Source organism: Ammodytes marinus (genome assembly GCF_949987685.1).
Source record: "Ammodytes marinus genome assembly, chromosome: 8".
In the NCBI taxonomy this organism is placed as follows: Eukaryota; Metazoa; Chordata; class Actinopteri; order Uranoscopiformes; family Ammodytidae; genus Ammodytes; species Ammodytes marinus.
In genome coordinates, this window is record NC_137212.1 from 25,096,099 (window position 1) to 25,117,496 (window position 21,398).

The 21,398-nt window shown below is 40.5% G+C and overlaps 2 protein-coding genes across 2 annotated transcripts; both read left to right on the forward strand.

Annotated features, from left to right (window-relative positions):
• Positions 1-7,798: 7,798 nt before the first annotated feature.
• LOC307254704 (uncharacterized protein) lies at positions 7,799-10,179 on the forward strand. Its single transcript, XM_080033183.1, has 5 exons — positions 7,799-7,890; positions 8,152-8,189; positions 8,301-8,375; positions 8,457-8,640; positions 9,581-10,179. Exons 1-5 carry the CDS (start codon positions 7,824-7,826, stop codon positions 10,105-10,107), a joined length of 891 nt encoding a protein of 296 aa, XP_079889309.1. The 5' UTR covers positions 7,799-7,823; the 3' UTR covers positions 10,108-10,179.
• Positions 10,180-12,360: 2,181 nt separating this feature from the next.
• Positions 12,361-13,868, forward strand: faslg (Fas ligand (TNF superfamily, member 6); the record flags this gene model as incomplete). Its single annotated transcript, XM_080032861.1, has 4 exons — positions 12,361-12,651; positions 13,152-13,194; positions 13,287-13,349; positions 13,444-13,868. The coding sequence occupies 4 exons, from the start codon at positions 12,361-12,363 to the stop codon at positions 13,866-13,868; spliced, it is 822 nt and encodes a 273-aa protein (XP_079888987.1).
• Between the last annotated feature and the right edge of the window lie 7,530 nt (positions 13,869-21,398).

Here is a 21,398-nt window from a genome sequence, read left to right on the forward strand (position 1 = left end):
AATAAAGGAAAAAGCAGTAAAAAGCAGTTCGGGGCTTTATTCAGCCGAGAGTACTGAAACTGTAAACATTCTAACAGTGATTACAGCAGGTGAATTGGCGGGACAGGTGACCCAGCAGCATGTCACTCATCAGCCAGCAGCGTCATGCTCATAGGTGAACACTAGAGGGCGCCACAGACCGACTTACCTGAGAGAGGCCTCCATGCCACCACTGCAGCTCCTCTGTTTATGCTTTAGTTTTTATACACACCACCAGAAGTTATATCGTTATTTGATTACTTAAGCTAATTACCTATCAGGCTCTAAGTCTCGCCACCATCTATGTTAGTATACGAAGCAATAGCCAACTATTTTCTTTATATTTTCTTATAGCCTACATTTAGAATAAAATATGTTTCAACATGCTTTGACCTTTAGAATGATATAATCTTAATACATTCATTTGGTGGTATATCACTCCAATTATTGGTTTCTACACGTTTATTATAACGGGACCTATAGTGTCTCGGCCAACCTGTGATTTCCCAAACTCGGGTAGCATGACATCATTCCGGAAGCGGTGACCTCCCCTACCATATAAGGACAGGGAAAGCTCGGGAGGTCTACGTCACGACGGCGGAGGCGTGTGTTACGGGAAGTGAATCGACAGTGTGATCTGTGTGCGTTTTATGTCCATGCTTATGAGAAGTTACCAGAGGCCGATCAATGAGGGGGTCACAACAAAAACGTCCATCTTGTAAAAAATAATGCAGTTATTGATAATAGCCTACTACTTCCGTATAAAGATTTAAGAAACAAAGCCTATCTGCCTCAATAATAAAATGCTAAAGCATCAGTTATTCATTCATAATATATTATTATTATAACTTTATATATTATAACAGTATAAATGCATTTTATTTGTTTAATTATTTTTCGCTTGGACCAATTCGACACAAATAAAGATCTTGTGTCTGACTAGGTGATGGGAGTGCACCACCTCTGGACCTCACACAGTATCATTCCAAACTACAATTATATGAATAATAATGATAATAATTACAGTAAGAAGTCATAACTGCCATGCTGCATCTCTTGAAACTAAAAATGATGATGTTCACATTATCTGCCAAAGAGCAGGTTGAACAGGACTAGCCAGTGTCTGTGTTTTGTTGCTAGGACGACATGTATAACTTAGCAACACACTGTAACACACACATACACTCTCAAATGAATAAGACACATGCCATAATGAGGCTCAACATTGATTAAATAGGCTACTTAAAAATATTAATCGGGAGTGCATGTTTTTCCTATTTGAAACGTCTTATTCATGAGAAATTAAGGGTAGTAGCCTATGCACTTGTCAATCACAGCTGGCATTGTTCTGCACAAGGAGAGGTTTCATGAAGCTGGGACCGGGCCAAGAAAGGAAAAAGACACTGAAAATATGAAAATGTCACTTAACACAACGAAGAAGTCAAGTCTGCAGCTGTCCCATTTTAAAACCTTTTTGCTGGACCAATATTTGTAATTTTGTGTCACAGTATCAGTTTCACATTTTAAGAATCTCAAAATTCACAACCCACTGATTGTTGGTAAATAATATTTGTATGTGTAAAACTTGATGTTCAATAATCATTAGTGTTGCTTGACATGTTTTGGTTGTATTCATGACAATATGGTGGGAGTCAAAGGGAAAACTGCATTCATCTCAGTTTCCATGAGTCAGACCCCAGGGGGCACCATTGTTCAATTTTTGTTTTAAAGTGTTTATTTTGTTATATTTGTTTTAAGTGTATATTTGAGACTTAAATAAAGACATTATTTTTTCATTTCAGAACCTCAGGAACAACATGCCAAACTGTTTGCTACTTTGTCTGACCTCTTCTCAGCACTGCACCTGCCTGTCCACAGTAGCAGCATGCCCATAGCGCAGACAGTGAAAATGGATTAGACCCAAAAGCCCAAACCCCTCTGTACCTGGCAGCCCAGTGCAACAGCGTTAGTTTGTAAGGGCTGGAGCACAGGTAAACCAGTTGGGCATTATTGTGCACTTGGCAGACATTTAAATATGAGGAATGTCCTTTCAACAGGTAAATGCAGTAAACCCAGGATGGGTTGACCCCTCTGCATATAGCCAGTCAACAGGGCCACACTGACCAAGTGATTCTTCAAGGCAAGGCAGGCCCCTGAATCCAAGAGTGGGGGCGACGGCCCTGGGCAGTGTTTTCTCAGGGAGAAAGCTGAGTGGTAAACATGCTGCTGTCTGACAAAGCCAGCCTAACAATGCTGACACTAACTCCATGCCATTCCATAAGGCAGCAGCCAAAAAAGGCTACACAGCGGCAAAGATCAACAGTGGCCTATACGGATCACAGCAATGACACTCCTCTGCACTGTGCTTCACAAGGCAGACACCAGGAGGCGGTAAAGAGGTTTGTAAACTGGAACCATCACTGCTGGGCGCTTGGGACTGATGGTGAAATTGCAACTGAGAAATTTGGGGAAGACAGTGGAGACACATGAACATAAGGACAATGCAACTTTACTCGCGAGAAAGATGTTTCTTATCAAATAAAGGGAGAGAAGTTACAGTAAGGGAGCATGTTAAGTCAACGAATATACCTTTTATTTGTCCAGATGTTCAAGAATCACATCTAAAATGAGGCAAAGGTGGTTGGGGATGTGTTAATTTGCATTTACGAGCAAAAATATATGTAGAAATATAAAGACTAGGACAGAAACAACACATTTAGTTCAGAAACAGGAGCATGAAATACTGGAATCCTGGACATTAGAATAGACTGAAATGACAAAAAGGTTGGTTGAGAGCGTTTATCTTCGGTAATGAAACAAGAATATAGTGATGAAATGTCGTGTGCACAAATATCTCTGCCAATGAGGCGTATGGGCAGAGCCGGCCCGAGGCATAAGCGAACTAAGCGGTCGCTTAGGGCCCCCGACCGCCAGGGGGGGCCCCTCAAAAAAAGTTTTAGTTTGTGTGTTTGATATTAACATCATATTATGCAAATGTGAGTTATCATACAAAAAAAGGAATACAATGTTTTGGTCTAGATAATAGCCTAAAAATGTAATCAGTTCATCTGGGAGGTAATCCAAAATTATCTGATCATGTCACGTTCACATCCATGCACAGTGTGTATTGAGTTTATTCAAAAACAATTGGAAATGGGGCTGCCCTCAGTTGCCCATGCACTGTGTATAGTCTATTCTATTTCAGCCTCGTCTGTGGATAAAAAGATACAGTAGCTGAACAACAAAGTTCTTCTGCTTCGTTCCTCTCACTGCATTTAAATGCATTTGTAACCGGTACCTGGTGTCTTTTAATAAACACAACTACTAGTATACAATCAAAAATCAATATATGGGCTAATCACCAGAAGATTCTAGGGTTCGTTAAGGAGAGATATGTTACTGTCTGCACAAGAAATGACACACGGACACAATAGATATATATTTCAAAGGTAAGAGAATGTCTTTCTTTTTTCTTATTTTCAAAGCTGTATTTCTCTCTTACCTTTTGGTTTTATTTAAAAGTAGAACAATGATTAACAGAACAATAATGTAGAATATAAAATGATTTAAAAATAAAATGATCACAAATACCTTTCCTATTTATACCCTTATTTTATGTCACCTTTCCTGGTTTCACTTACTTTAATTTATTTGGTATCAATTACTTTTAATTAATCTATTAATCTATTTAGGTTTTATTATTTTTGGCCACTTTTCTTATTTATTATCAATATATCTATGTTTAGATTTAGGTTTATATTATCTATTTATTATTAATTCATTTATGGCCACTTCTCTTATTTAATAAGAAGTTATCTATATTTAGGTTGCAATTTATTTATTATATACTCTCACTGAAACCAGGAAGTTGATACTATTAAAACACCTTGCTCTTAGGCAAAGACTCTGGAAAAGAGTCAACCCTTTCAAAATAAAATATAAAAACAGTTTCAAAAGACTAATTCCTAATACATTTCTAAATCACACAGTTCAATGACAATATATTACACAGTAAAAAAAATGAGATCAGCCTATTCTAAAATAAGTAAAAGTCTCTGGTCACTACAATGCTGCAGAAAGAAGTTGCCTTATTCTGGGTCCAAAAGGGTCGCTCTGATGGGGTAGCTCGCCAGTCTGCACACCACTGCGGGACTCCAGGGAGGGCGAGAAGGATGCAGACGTTCCGATCCACACAAAAAAAAAAAAACGGCCTTGACAACAAAGCCAAAAGACTCATTAATAGTCTGTCTATCTAATACATTTCAGTCACTTTTCTATAAGACATATCATATTCTAGGTAACTTAACATAGTGTAAAACATAAATGATTGACATTTTTAACTCTCTATATAAATCTGTTCAAATAAAACACTTCAGAAACCCATTTAAATTGTATTTTCATTCTGTTGTTCTATACTCAGCAAGCTATAGATTAGTCACTGGAAAAATGTATCATTTCAAAGCTAGCACCTTTAACTCACAGCTTTACAGCTCATATTGTTTTTCACCAGGCAAATAAACACAGCTAGCAGCATCACTGACACATCAACACACCGCAACATCACACAGTGGAAGAAATGCTCAACCCACCGCTAAATCTGCAGTCTGCCAGCAGAACCGCAGCCTCAGCAACGGGCCTCACATCCCCTCCCCTAGATCAGTCACGGCACGCCAAGTGCAGTGTCACTGCGCACTATGCTAGAACGTCAGCAAACAGCGTTAGCCGCGGCTAGTTAGCAGCTAGTTAGCGTGTCATTTATCACACTAAGAACACAATTCTCGATCTAATATTTACACCGGGAGACTCACCAAGGGTTTCGATATCACGGTGCGGGCTTTTCGGGACTTTAATGACGGGGGGAATCTCTGTTTATTTGGCCAACTGTTTAAAAATAGTTGTTAACGGTTGATCTCTCTGTGGCTCGACACGAAAAGGAAGAATCACCGTAGCTGCCATCTACTGACGGCTAGAAGAGGCGGGTCTAATTTCTTATTGGCTACTGAGCCAGAACAGTTGCCAAGCGATCTTTTTAATTGACAGGTGATTAAACAAATCACACCATATTAATCAGAAAACCATCAAATAAATGCACATTGCAATACTTTTCTCTTATATGTCTATCAGTTTTTTGTGTCACTATTTAAAACGACAATATACACAAACTATGTATTTCCCTCTGACAAGTAACAACTATTCTATGGGTTTTGATTAAATTCTGATTAAATTAAAAGGTGTTATGTAACCCTGGGTTACACATTCATTATATTACAGAGAAATATGTCCCGTAAAAGAAAAAGAGCTCCAAGCCCAACCCAGAGGACCGTCCATAATAATTTATTTTATATTAATATTTTTATGGAAAATCCATGTGTCCTTCTTCAATAGCTTCTAATTCATCTGACCCAGTGTCTCCAAATTATTTGTTCACACAATTTCTCAGATTTAGCCTCTTAATTTTCCTCTCAAAGTGCACCAGATTCATGCATTTCACTTTAAAAAGGTTAAAAAAAATCTCCCGGGGGGGCATACCCCCGGTCCCTCCTAGGAGGGTCTGAATCTCGGCTGTCTAATATTTTCGCACAGGTGCACAGTGGGGGCACTAGCGGAAAACACTGGGTGTGTGAATTGTCAGAACCCGGCTCAAGGGAATGACAAAAGAGGAGACCACACAAGAGAGATAGTTTAACCAAATTATAGTTTATTTAACCAAGTATAAATTAATCTAATAAATGGTGCCTGAATGTCAGTAGTCAGTAATGGGTGCAGTGTCTGTGTGAGTGAAAAGTGTATGGTGTGTAGTGATGTTAGGTCCGACACGAAAGCCCCGAAGCCTGTGTCGCGCAAAGGGGGCGTGTCCAGATGAAGCCTGTCTCGAGGCCTGTATCGTTTGTCACAGTACCACGTGACTAAAGACAAACAAAGCCCCGTTTTCTGAAATCATGCGACTGCCTCACTTTATATACTATCTATGCTCGCTACGTGAAATAAGAGAGCCACTACCGTAACATACCAGCAGATGTCAGTATTCCTAAATGAGCTGTTAAATGGGGCTTTGTTGATCAGGCTTTTTGGTGAAGCATTTGGCCAGAAAGATTCGACACATTCACGGGGCCTCATCTCACCATCACTAATGGTGTGTATAAAGCAGCAATAACTAAACCTAACTAACCTAAACCAAAACCAACCAAAACAAACCAAGCAGCCAGCATGGGTGTTGAGGATCAGCAATCAGCTCCTGGCAGCCTGCCAATCAGGAGGTGCCAGGAGCTGTCATTAGATCTATAGTTACAGCAGCACTAACATTGGAGAGGGGCCCCCTAATCATATTTCGCTTAGAGCCCCCTGAAGGCTTGGGCCGGCTCTGCGTATGGGAACTCTGAACCAAACTAAAACCCTGTTCTGAAACAGACAACGTGACAGGGTTGAGTCAAAGCAAGAACAAATAATCTGTTCTCACACAAGTTTCATTCAGAAAATAACAAGTTAAGCTCAGTCTATGGACCAGTCAACTTTCCATTCAATCCTGTCAAGACAATCCGTATCCCCAGTTTATGGATTCTGATAACTTTAGTGATGCAACAGAGTCAACCTATTTCACAATGTCTAGCAATGCTAAAATAATACTACATTGAGAATGGTGATCATTCATCATGTTATTAGTGCCAGTGTTTGGTTAATTACCCTTTAACAGTTCTTTATATCATTTAAGGTTATGATGGGAAAAAAAACTGTGGTGATGGTGTGATTTGCAGCTGATGCCCCTCTGATGCATTTCTTCCTGTGTGATTGTTGAGAAAAAGTCAGAAACGGCGAGTAGCTGACACGAAAAAACCAAAACCACTGACTGGAGACCCAATAAGGTCATGGTGGGATTTTTTTTTCTTCTAGTTTTGTTTCCTCACATTAGCAACATTTGCAGTTCACAGTTCTTTTGCATTTCCCCACTACACCATTTTCCATGTCACTGCAATCAGAGCATTTCACAATAATGACGATTCATCTAGGCTATTATGAGATAAAGAAATGATGCTACTGTATATTTTTTTTTAAACACGTAAAAGAAAATACGTATATTTGGTCAGATATACATTTTAATACAACACAAGTTGTTACAAATTATTCTGAAAATAGGCTTAGGAAAAATCTAAATCCATTTATACCCTAATTACAGACAGAATAATGATAGATAGGCTACTCATCATTCGTAAATAATCGGTTTATTCTTTTCGATTTTAGGTTTAGTAGCCTTCGTTATTTAGACTGTTTAAAATGAATTAAACATTATGTTGAACAAACCTAGACTCATTCCTAGACCTTCGGTGATTTTATTTCCAGATAAAAATCCAGTTATAAGGGAATACTGAGACCAGATCTTTGCTGATAGGCTAGGATAGCCTACTTGGTTTAATATATAGGCTACGTATATAAATATATATATATAGCCTATATACAGTAGGCTACATTATTATTTTTATAGCCTACTTAGTCAGACCATCTATTAGTCATGATCTCTGATCATCCTTTGACTAGATCATTGAACATACTGTAGATCAGATCTCTGTTCTACAGTTGTTCCATTTCATATCAAACTGTGTGTGAATGACTGAAGTTAAAATAAACTCAAGTCTGTATTTTGTATGTTATCAATTTCCAGTCTAATCATAGTAGGACTAGTAGGGAGCACCTCTAACCATAGACCTAACGAGCTTTAACGGCGGCGGAAGGGGGGCTAGGGGCACTCGCGGTAAAGTCACGTGACGGCTACTACGTGTCACGTGACATTGTTTTGCCTGAGACTGTCAGACATGGCGAGAAACGAGGAGAAACAACAGGGGAAACTGAACAGATTGTGGCTCCAGAAAGAGAGGGAGGGTGAGCAGCCGAACCACTGTATCGTCTCGACTTAAGAGTTTTACCTTTTATTTACACACACACAGAGTTTCAATGTCACTGACAGCTAGCTTCCGCTGCTGGCTACATAGATGCTAACAGAGACACAGTTAAGTTGCTGCCTGTCTGAGCAGAGCCACCTTTAAGACCAGTCATGTTTCCTTGAAGGCTGCCTCGTCTCCTAACAATTAGTTAGCATGAATCATGTTTCGCCTTAACGTTTTTCTCACATTTCCTTGACAGAGGGCCGCATCAAAGTCCATGAGCGCAGACCCAGGCTGGTAAGGATTAAGTCCATAATGAAATAATGCACTTTCTTACGGGCAGCAGCAATAATGCACTTTCTTACGGGCAGCAGCTTGTCCCAATTCACCTTCTCCTTCCTCCACTAGTCCTCTCTCACCTCGGCGGCCTCAGTGAAGAAGTGGATCCCCAGCATCACGAAGGAAATGGAGTATTACCTGCAGGTTAGTGGACTGTGTCTGAGCAACATAGTGTGTGCAAATGGTCCTGCAGAGATGGCTGAATGTTGAGTGTCTCCTTCTCAGCAGTCCCAGCTGTCCCACTACCCAGAGAGGAAGATAGCAGAGTTCCAGCTGCAAATCCAAGCTTTGGAGAAACAGTATAAAAGCTTCATCACCAAGCTACGACTCCTGGACCCATCCTGCAAACACAAGCCGGGGGCCCCACGAGCGTACTGCAAGAGGAGAGCAGACACTCAAGACACTCCAAGTATGGGCCAGTGTGTTATCTCCCACAACTGAATAGTTAATAACTAACCTACAGAACTGTTAAAGTACAGGCTTGTGTTAGGAAAGATCCACGTCAGTGTTGTCTGGTGCACCGTCCGTGGTTTTTACGGCTAACAGCTCATTTCAAATCCAGTATCTCAAAATATTAGAATAAGTATATATACTACATAAAACCAATCACAAAAAGGATTTATAATCCAGAAATGTCGACCTTCTAAAAAGTATGTTTTTTCTAGATTAATTTAATTGTATGTCTAATTAATCCAGAATATATATGAAAGTTTCCCTTTTTGAATTAAATTATAGAAAAAAAAATTAACTTTGCATTGATATTATTTATTTTTTTACTGTAGATGCACCTGTATTAGTGATACTGTATAGTCACACATGTAATGCAAATCACTCTTGATTCAATTAACCCAGATTATTTTTTAAATACAACCTGTATTGAAACCCCCTTCTCCATTCTGCCAACAACAGCACATGGCAGCTGTTCAAATGATTGGGTTAAAGAATTTCCAAAAGACGAAATATTTAAATCTCCTATGAGGAACTTTCAAATGTTTATGAAATAGTCCAAATTGTTCCTTTGATGATCATAAATGACCTGTGACCCGAGCAAACGAGACGAGTTAAAGAAGCAGGACTCAGATGATGGCAGCAGACTTCAGATTTCTGTGCGACAAGGACACCTTTAATTAGGGCTGGACTTTGGACTTGGGTTATCATTAGACTCATTAGAGCTCTGTATAACTTCATGTCTACGAGCACATATGTGCATTATGTGCAGTGCATATCTCATCCCCCTCAGAGATGAAGACAAAAATATAGTGTTTTTGCAGTGACTTGTCTAATCTCCTTTGACACGTTTCTGACTGAATTATTCTTCTAGAGCTGACCTTTCACCCCTCTGTTTTCAGGAAAAGCCCCCCAGCCCTGTGAGTCACTTGGTGGCAGGGGTCAGTGGACTGGAGCTGAGAAAGACTTGGGCTGCATCCCTGGCAGCCGGGGACCTCTTAGCCATTCGGTATCTGGGTGTCAAACCCCGGTCCCCTCCAACCCCATCTCCAAAACCTCTGAGGCAGCCTGTGCAGACCAGGACCGGCCCCTCTCCTTCGACCATACCAGGCTGGCGGTGGCTGCTGCAGCGTACAGGGGGCCGCTAGCTCAGCAGGGTTGCTCCCAGACACTGAGCCTAGCCAGGGTGCTGCAGTCTGGCCTGCCAAACATTGTTAACGCTTCATTCACATATTCAACACAGAGCAAAGATATGGAGGATGTAGATAGGGCATTGACTGTCTCTGTTGTTGGCCAGGAAAGCACAGTCCAAGGCCGACAGTCGGACTGTGAAACAACAGAAAAGAAACCTGGGACAGCAGAACAGACAATGGGCCACGTCCTGGGACTAGACTGTTACTCTTCTTCTGATGAAGAAGGCAACAGCTGATATATGTGATCCTGATATAAAATGCTCCATAATTTTTTACATTTTGCATAGTGTTTTAGGGAACCACTTCAATCAATCAAAATGTATTTATATAGTACCTTTAAATAAAAATCAGATGTACATGTAGTTTAAAGTGTCTTACATTGATTGCAACATAGGAAGAAAGCAAAAACAGATGCAGAAACAAATGCACGGTAAGCAATACAATTTGAGTAGTTGAATTGATAAAAGAATAAGAAGTTCAATAAAATAATGACTTATAATAATAAAAAATTACTTATAATAATAAAAAAAACAAAATAAAACTTTACTTAAAACAGTTTAAAAATGATCAAATCTAATAATAATATAAATAATAAAATGTTATATTAATAAAATATAGCTAAAATGTATAAGGAGATAAAAACTGATGAAGCAAGTATAAACCATAATAAATATGTAATAGGATACGACTTAAAAAAGCTAGATTAAAATGCTCTTGTGTTAATCCATTTAATATCATGATAGTTACTTGATTTTACGTAAAAGAAAATGCGTTTGAGTACAATGAAACCTTTAAACACAAGGACTGTGAATGACGATATCTGGATGTGAAAATGTTCCACAGAAAATCTTAGAGCATTTCAAAATGAATATCGATGTTGAAACAAAGCCCCACTCACAGACCTGCTGAGTAAGGGGGAAAAGGTATGTTTGCCATAAGTAAAGTCGCTGATTCATGTCAGGTACAGAAATGCATTGTAAATTTCAGGGCTCTATTCCATTTGTGTAATCAGTCATCATGACCGCATTTAACTCTGTCATGCACAGAAGGAGGAAGGCTGTGAGAAACAGACGGTTATTGCTGGAGATACTTGCTGATTCAGTGATTCATTTAAGTCTCCTTTTTTTTGGTTGAAGTAAGTGGAGCGTCAGCCCTTAACACGGCCTGGTTAGACCCCAAAACCCCACCCTCCCACCTAATCCACTCTGTGCTGCTGCAGATGCTGCGAGGACGCTCTCTGCCTGACACTTCTGGGAAACAGACTCATGCAGACACCCTGTGCAGTTTATGGTTAGGTTTTGACGTAGTTGCCCTTTTAGCTAGAGCTCTGTGTGAAAGCTGGGTTTCCCTTTGTCTCTGCAGGGCCTGGAGAATCAAAACTAAACGTTTGCATCAGTGGACGGAGCCGTGAATGCAGGAGCTCCCTTTGCAGTTTCCCAAACGACACACAAGAATGAACTATTACACGATATACAGACCAAATACATAGTATCACATGAAGGGCTGCATGTCTGCAAAGCTGGGTTTCCGTCCTTGAGGTCACAAAAGCCCATGGTGCCTAATTATATATGTCAACCACAATGAAGGAGCAGCACAACGGCCCAGTATCCCAGGAAACAAAGTGTCAGAAAGACCACAGCCATATTAGCTAAGCTTTCCTGTAAGCTCATCTCAGAGGTGTAGGCTGGGGTTAATCATAAAGAAGAGTATCGCTGTCTCTCGCTACCAGCTTTCATGAACAGCCCGCACAAAAGCCAAAGCACACACATACATCCTTTTCATGTGGCAGCATCCGATTCCAACCAAGATAGGCTTTGTGTGAAACTGCTGCCTCACTGTTTACTAACACACACTGATGCACACATCATGCATTAAACCAAAGATAATATTTAAACTCATATTCAGGACATGTGAGAGAAAAGTATGTTGGGCAACTAGACCTGTCAGGTTACATCAGACGGTGATGTAATTCGTGGAATTTATGAGAAGGTTTCTTTCTGAGGATGACTGTGGTTAGTGAGGTGGAGGTCAGCTGCAACCTCAAGTTTCATTTCACTCCGGACTACACGTTTATGCACAAACTGCATAGCAAAGACAGCCTTCACCCCTGTAGCAATGCTTGGTCAACAAGGTTAACACTATTTTTAAATGAAGTTACCCCTAGTTATAAATACATATCACACTTATAAATGTGCTGCAGCATTACAACAAGAGGATAGGGATGAATGGAAGCGTGATTAGATGGAAGTGTGATTAGATGGATGGATGGATGGATGGATAGATGAGAACATGAAGAGATTAAAGCATTAATAGATAAAGGGTAGATGGTTTCTGGCTTTCTTGGTTTCCTTTTGAACCATATCTCCAGTCCACATATGTGTGTGGGAGGAGTTTGTGGGTGGTGAGTGTCTTGACAGCCCTGAGGTGTTCAGACAAAAGTGCACACCTCCTTTGATGCACTCAGTTTGTCTCACGAAAGGACGTGCACCATGAGCTGCGACCAGAGCTATCCCTTCCCACAGGTGTTCCTGGTGGATGGAGGTGGAGGTGGGGGTTTGCAGAACCCCGACCAGCCGCCCAGTCTAGTACCCTGCTGGTCCTTCCCGCCGCCGGCCCAGGAGAGGACCAGGAGCCGGGGGAAGAGTCGAGGAGGCTGCATGGGAGTCAGCCCCGGGTTGGCCCTGATCGTGCTGATGCTGTTCCTGCTTGTGTTTGCAGCTCTGGGCTTCGAGGCCTACCAGATATACAACATGCAGAGAGAGCTGAAAGAAATGACACAGGTAAGGATCCACTTGGCTGTGCCAAAATGGTAGTTAACATAAGAGAGGAGTTTGCTGATGATTTGATCATTTGGACTGCAGCAGTGTGTAGAGTATTAAAAGCAAGTCAAGAAGTAATAAAGTAATACGTGAGCAATGGTTGCCATCCAATAATCAATATTAATAGTGTGGAATATTGCTTCTTGTGCAGTTTTAATGTGGGCAAAGCTGCAAAAATAAAAGGTGTGACTTCTCACCTTTAGTGATGGGAGGTGTTAGGTGGGAGACTGGAAACCTGAGCTGGAAAGTTTACAAGTTAATTTACCTTTGGCGCCTTCATTTGAAGAGTTAATGTTAATGCTGCTGTGACATTTAAAAATGCAATTGTGAACTTATAGGTTCCATCTGTGGTCACTGGTCAAGTGAGACAGGATTTCCTGTCTGTGTGTGTGAGAGCATTCTGATGCAGGCGCCTGTGTGATGTGGTGATGACATTCCTCTGTTTCTCTTTTGTCTTGAAGGTTAAACCTGTGATTGAGTTTAAAGCAGCTGAGAAGCAAGTTGGTAAGTGTAAAGAAAAGAGTGAATATGTTCCCAGTAAAGGAAAAACAAAGGTGCTGTGACTGTTATGTGACTATATGTGATGGTTGTTTCAGGTCTCTATGATCCTGCTCGGAATGGACGAACCAAAGACAAAAAACCTGCAGCACACGTGATGGGTAACATTTATAATAATAATTATAATACCAATAAAAGCTACTCTCTGCGATTCTCTATGGCACAAAGAAGTAACACCCTCTTTCTCCTTTGCAGGGCGGATTGAAAAATCAGCCTTCCCCATCTCTAGGACTCTGCGCTGGGAGCCGCTGGCAGGGCAGGCCTTCACGTCCGGAGGAGTGGCTTACAGGTTTGAGGATGGTGCCCTGCAAGTCAACGAAAGCGGACTGTACCACATTTACACACGGGTGGAGTTGACATTTAAGGACTGTTCCCCTACATCTTCGTTCCTTCACACAGTGTTCTTGAGGCGAACGGGACGCCCCACACCCTTGACCTTGATGGAGGCCCATAGGGCAGGTTTCTGCTCCCAGAGGCCGGGACACCCTTGGACCACAGAGAGCTACCTGGGCTCCAGCCTGCAGCTGCAGGAATACGACAGAGTTTTTGTGAATGTATCGCACCCCACTTATCTTAGACACGATCCCTACGCCAATTTCTTTGGTCTCTACAAGATCTGAGGGTTCAGGGTTGATGGGCTGTTTCATTGTGGTCATTTTCTGCAAATGAAAGAGTGTAAAGTGCTGTGAATGTCTCAGGCCGAGTTGAATCTTACTCATCACTTCCCCTATGATTCCTATGTTGAATGTTATGACATATTGTCCCTGCATAAAGTAGCATATCAGGGAAGGATTTATGGAGAAGTTGCACTTTCTCTTTATTGCCAGTTTGAGAAGTGTTGGTGAAATAAATTGAAGCTTTCTCCACACATTCAGTAAGCAGAAACAAATATTGGGCATTTTATAAATGTTGAGAGTCAGTGAACACTAACGTGCTGATTTAGTTGTAGCATATTTGAAATATTTATTTTAGTGTGGATCTTTTGATAAATGTCTAACTGTGGGCTCATGGGATTAAAACTGTTTTTTTGATGATGGTTTTGTAGTAAATAAAGAAATTATTTAAGTAGATCTGAATGTTTTGTTAATTAATTTGTTTCGTCTTGGAGCAGTCTGCCTGGCGCGACACCCACAGGACACCCACAGGAGTTTTGGTCTCGACCACTGGAAAATATTTAGATAAAGACACCAACTCATATGTGCTTCTGCTCCTGATGAAGAACTTGATTTCCATAGATTCCATCGAGTCACAGCAGAAGTCTAAATCAGAAGCAGATCTGTATTTTTAAGGTTAAACTCTCCAAAGTAGCTAAACTTCATGAAAAAGACTTGTCCTGGTAAACTTAAAGTTAAATATGTATCTGACAGACAACAGCGCAGTGCACTTGGATTGCAGTGTTTTTCTTTTTGCAGTTTAACACCCTGGTTGCGCTGTTCTCTGTCAGTACACCGCAGACATGTTAGAGCAGTGCACATGTGCAGGCTGGGTACAGCTGAGGGGACAGAACAGGGGCAGGTTTGACGTGCGTTTCCTTCCTGTGTGAATATCTCGAGGGTCGCGCGCTCTTGTGCATGCTGAGCTTTGTAAAAGAGTTTGTGCTTCTTTTAAACCACATGATACGGTATGACTGGCCGTGCCCCTATATAATCCTCTTTGACTTGAACCCGCATGTTTTTCAATCAGGCTAAACCACAAACTATGCAAAAAATAATAGACGTGTAGCATGTTGGTGCCACCAGTGAATTCACAAGAGACATAGGAGGAGTTGATTCTGATCTGTAGATACACCACCAAAAAAAATCACTAGTGCATTTGCTGAGTTAAATGGTTCTGTTTTCTTGAATGTGTACGGACTCTCTAGAGCTTATAGACCATGGAGGGTTTTACTCCATAAAATGACCCACTTGTGGTTGCTTCATGTTTCAATATTCACAATACTGGTTCTAAGTGACACCTTGCCCGAAAATCTCTCTTTCCACTTGAACCCTCACGCTCTGTACACTGGGAGGCCTGTTTCCATGTTGAGCAGAGACAGAGACGATAATAATCTGAGACAAAGTGCTTTGATACCGCACTAATGATCAGTTGATGAAGCAGTTCACTTGACTGTCAGATATCATCTTATTTGAAAGCATGAGCACACGTTGCAATGTTTACTGCTCAAGTTTAAAACCACAGTAAGATAGCAACGACAGACACGACTGTGTGGAAAGTCTGCAAGATATGTGCTGAGGCTTTCTATAGCACCAGATGGGGGGCAACATACAGTGTTGGGAAAGTTCTTTTTCTACGTGAACTAGTTCAAAGTTCAGTTCACACACTTTAAAATGAACTAGTTCAGTTAATAGTTCATAATTCAAAATTCTGAACTAAGTTCACAGTTCAAAAATGAACTAGTTCATAGTTATTTTTTTTTCAATATATTGCTGCAGGCTGCTATTTTTCTAAATAATTGCCACATACCATATAGAACCACAGACAGAAATTATTTCAATAACATTCAGTCCACACTAGAAGCAAGCTGCAACTTTTACCCCTACAGTATATTCTCAAAAACATGAGGAAAAAGTTGCTGTTTGATGGTCTTTTTAATGAAGAATTATTCAAACAAAAACTTAAGGTGCAAAAGTTTTTCCATTTTTATAATTTTCCAAACCTGGAAACAATTCACATGAAATTTCATTCAAAGAAAGCAATACTGAAAAATATACCAGGCAGGTTCTACTGTACAAACAAATTAGCCTACAACTTAAAATAGTAAAACCCTCAAGGAGACCATTCTAAACTGCAGTATAGGGCCTACTGTTAACAACAAAGTCCAGAAGATGGGTTGACATACTTATTAACACAAACACAATCTGAGGTAGGTAACAATCATATGAAGAAGAGGTAGAACCTGAGGCTAGGTCCATGGTCTGAGTCATGGGTCTGTATTCATTTGTTTTTGGTTGCGTTCCGAATCGCATACTCTTTCTTTTTTCTATTCTACATACTACATCCGACGATAAAAAGAATCTAGTTAGGATGCAGTAGGCATACTATTGGGACATACTTTACTCTCTTATTTCATCATAACATTGGGCCTTGATCTTGCCTCCTGCTTTTATATCCGTCGCATCCCCGTTTGTTTTCATATGGAGGCTTCGTCGATGTGACGTCACTTCACGTGCGCACTGGATTGTGGGTCAGAATCGGCCAAATAGGATGCACTTTTCAACACTAACAATCTTGGCCGCATGAAGTAGGACATCCGGGTACTTCTAACCATCCTAAATCTGGCCACAAGAATCGGGACATCCTAAATCTTTTTTCTACATACTATATAGTAGAAAGTATGCGATTCGGAACGCAACCCTATTTTTTTTCCCGCGGTGTTTCGCATTTTGATGACGCAGCGGCGGTGCGACGCTGTGGTGGCATGTGTTGCCAGATTGGGTGTTTTTCAGCTACATATTAAGGGCTGTTTACGATGTCTTTTAGCGGGGGTTTTCTATGGAAATCTGGCACTCGATGAACGACTGTAAGAGCGCCGTTCTCAAATGGCAGAATGAGCAAACAACAAACGTTCATTGAACGCGTTCAGGCACAACACTGGTAACATATTGTTCACAGCAATTGCATTAAGCATCGCAACACCAAATAAACACTCATCTCGGCAGAGTAAACATTTTCTGGAAAAATGTTTTAACCCTTGTGCATCCCTAAGTGAAAGTTCCTAATTACCCCCGAGCAGGTAACCCCAGTAACTGGGGTAAGAAAAGTTCCGGGAACTACAATTTAGACTCTAGCTCTTGCGATGGAAACATGCATAGTTCCTGCAAAGGTTCCTAGTTCTGGGAACTAGTCCCTGTGGTGGAAACGCAGCATAACTTTAAGCAGGGAGACTGGTGGTCGCCTGCTTTGAGAATGCGAGACTACAGGCCAGACCAGGCTATAAGTTTGGAACCTTACAAACCTATCTCAATGTACGTTAGTATGTAAGGAATTACTCTCTCCAATGTAATGTTAGCCGCTTATCCACAGCCTATAGACCTCATGGAAGTTAAATACTGTTACACATACTGTATATTAGGGGTGTGCACGTGTACACGTGTACACGTGTAACCGTTTAGTAAATCATAACCGTTGAGGAAAATTCAATAAACGAAAACCGTTTTTTTTTTTTTTCTTCAAATTTCAAAGTTTTTAAATATGTTCTGGAGACACGCGTTTATTGATTTTACATCACTAATAAACTAATTGGGGAGGGTAAAAGCTAGTCTGCCGAGAATCTCTGTCCCTCGGCGAGTGTGTGTGAGTGAGTGTGTGTATCGGCGCACACACACGGGGAGTCGCCGTGCTGGGGCTCGACTCACAGCCACGGAAGAGTGATGAAAGATAACCTAAAGATTAAAGTTACCCGGTTGACGTGAACTACGCTCGTAAGTAGCCCGAACTTTATAACACCTGTTCAACATGCATTTAACGTGGACATGTAAGCGATAGGCTATATTAATCAGGAAATGAATGAAGCGCGATTATGACGGCGAACGTGTGTGTGTGTACCATGGACCTATTATAAGAGGTGTGTAAACGAGCGTAGTTCATGTCAATTGTGTGTTTACAGGCGAACGAACGCGTGTGTGTGTGTGTGTGTGCGCGCGCGCGTCTACAAGACGGCGGGGGCACGAGGACAATGACGTCACGGTTAACCGTGTACACGAAAAAAAAATTGTCGTGTACACGGTTAGGCATTTTTGTAAACGTTCACACCCCTACTGTATATACATAAGTTACTCCACATGCAAACATTTTCCAAACACTTACATAAAGAGTTGAGAGAAAATGTCGGCACACAGCTCTTTGTTTATTGTGAGGTGTTTTTTCTCTTCATTGAATTAATCACTGCTTCCCACTGCTACTGTCACTGTAATCACGTAGCTGCCACCGTTAAATGGCTCTGACCCATAGACTGTAACCCATACCCATAACTGTGTTGCTTAGTGGAAACAAGACACATGTGTATTGTAGGACAGTGCAGTTGCACTTAGACCCTTTAGTTGGCACCAAAGTGCACCAAACTAAAATGCTACATATTGTTTCTTTTAAAGATACTGTAAGCGGAATGGTTATTTTAGCTAACTTCCTGTCAGTTACTGCAGTTAGCAGTCCCTTCCCTCGTCCCAACGTCACCACATTAATGCACTGCGGTCTTCACAAGCAGCGAGTTATCTAGCATCATCTCAGATCCATAAGTGTGATAAAACATGATGAAAACCATCAAAAACAGACATTGGGAAGGATTTTTACCTGCTCCGCCATTGTAGGCGCATAAACATTCACCCATGTGTCGCTTTGGCGTGCACCGGCAGTGAGACCATGAGAGAGAAGGGTTCCGTTTTGTAGCGTTCTCTCTTGTGATTGGATATTAATTTCGGGATCCCCCGAAAAGTTTATTTGCCGATTACGTGCAGAGCAGCTGACTAAGAGATCGGCTTTATGAAACGTGCACATTATGTAAGTGATCACTGTATGAATAAAGCAATCTAACACTTATATTAACATAAATAAACCGCTTACTTCACCTTTAAGGTTGTGCACAGTGGAACAGCATACCACTTTCATTTAGGGAGTGTTCCAGCTTTGTAACCTTCAAGAGTCAGTTGAAGTTGTGGTTAAGTATAAACCAAACATATGACCATGTGTAATTACAATAGTGAGCTAGATGAGCTTGCTATTGAGCGTGGTGGGGACTGTTAGTGAACGCTGAGCTGCAATAAATAAACAACATTGTCTCATGGTTTTCCTTCCTGTTGTGCAAATTTCTAAGAGCTTTGTCAGTAGATCTGTTTGTAAGCAGACTGAAGTGGGTCAAGTGTGCTGAGGAGCAGAGGTGGTCTTTTGCTGTTCGAGGACTTCCTGAAACCTGAATGGGTGGCCGGCTCCCGGCAGGACAGTGGAGGACTGTTTGAGGCTACTTTATTGTGTTTGTAATAATGTTGAGCTTTGGGCTATTGGTTGGACACAACAAGAGTTGTGTAGGGGTTTGGTTCATTGCCATAGTAGGACTTTTCAAACCACCAATCAATCCATTCAAGGAGAAAATATTGAGCAGATTAATCAATAATGAAAATAATCAGGATGTGCAGTCAGATACAAAATAGTTCAGAATGAGCTCCACCTTAACCCACTCCAACAGTAAAATCCTGCTTTTACATTAATGATGTGTAATACTGATCTAATTATATTAGTAAAAAGATATTTTTCAACTTTATGCCCTGGTACCTTTACTTGTACCAGAGTATTTAAACAATGTGGCATACATACTTTTACTGAAGGAAAATATCTGAATACTTCCAGCACCACAGGGAAAAACGTATAGGAGGCAGAGAATAAGCTAAAATTAAATGTTCAGTTCAGTACCATCTTTACTTTGTCTTTAGCGCCATCTATCAAATGTATTGCATTCAATATGGCTGCAAGGCGTCAGCAGCAAGAAATAAAGGAAGGCAACAACATGAAAAAAACGGCTCTGTCCAGCAAACAGAACCCTGTTTATTCAGAAAACACTGATGTTTCATGGTTGCAAATATTAACCTCTACAGTCAGCACTCTCAGCTCCAACCTTTTCTTTTGGCCTGTGTGACATCAAGTGAATGTTTTATTCCCTCAACAGACACACCCGACACACATCTGATCCAGTACTGATAGCAGAGGTTAATAACCCTATGTTGATTAATTAAAGTTGAATAACCCAATTATTTAAATAGCTTTAACTTTGAAACTGTGCGTGTATTTACTGCTTATCAATTTAAACATTCCTGGGGATTTATGTCTGTACGCCACCAGAGGGCACCAATGTGTAGGCTAATCTAGATGGAGGAGAGCAGAGGATACTGAAAGCATATACAGCATTATTCCACAAGTATAGAAAACATTCCCTCAAAATAGAAAAGCAAAAAAAACGTTTATTTATGTAAAAACAGTCAAATCTCTTCAACTATGAACTATTTTACGATCCAACTTTCCCTCACATTTTATGCCATTTAACTTTTTATTCTTAATTACTTCTCACCATAGAAAAAATAATAGTCAACATTAAACAATTTCAAGATATGACAGAGTTAAATTTTATTGTAGTTGTAGAACATATATGACATCTGATCAGAGTGTGAACATAATCAGTGTGTATCCCGTGTTTCAGTGGCTTTTTATATTTATAGGTTCACATTTTTAAACATCGGTTTTGATGTCAGGACACCACCAGGAATTCTGTCACATTGTCGCTCTCTGTCCCCTTTTGTTGGCCTGTCTCATCCGTTCACTAACAGGCCCTCAGACGGAACCTCCTTTTCCAACAACTCATTCCATTGGTCAGATATTGGTTTTTCAGGATTGTCAATTACCTGTCTACCCACCAATCCATGTGTATCTGTCCCTTTCTGTCTACAAGTACCTGCCACCTTAATCACCTTATTTCAAAATCAGTTAAATCCCCTTTTGATCTGCAACCAGTCTGTATGTGTGTGCTGGAAAAAAATGTGGTGTTAATATACAGTTTAGGCTGTGTAAACAGGTATGTAAACAAAGGGTATTAAAAAAGGGGGGCCCACTGTAGCTAGCAATTTGCCCGTTTACAGATCCAAAGCTGTGTATTAACACAGGAATTTCCCAGCGCAAACACAGTATGGACAGGTAGAAGATGGGTAGGAGGTATTCACTGATTTTGACAAAAAGATAATTTGACAACAGGCATTTTCCAGAATCCTGTACTCCAACTTTAAGCCATCTTTCTCAATAAATCACTGACAGCTGACCTACTGACTATCCCGTCTGCACTTTGCATTCAATCCCCGTCACCCTGCTTCTAACAAACGTAACAATTAAATATTGATTCTGAGTATGGAAGAGTTCCCTCCAGATGCAGTTGAAAAAATCCATTCACAGTAGATCATTCTGATGTGGCACTTTGATACCTGAAAGACTAAACAGGAAAACTGATGAGCCTCAGTATATAGTAGATTTTTTAGAGTTTAGAAAGTGTATGTTTGGAATATGCTATACAGTTTAAAAGTATTAAACACCTACTTATTCATTTAACAGTAGTGTAGTCACTGGACCTCTATATATAATATATATAATATATATATAATATATTTAATTTATTATCG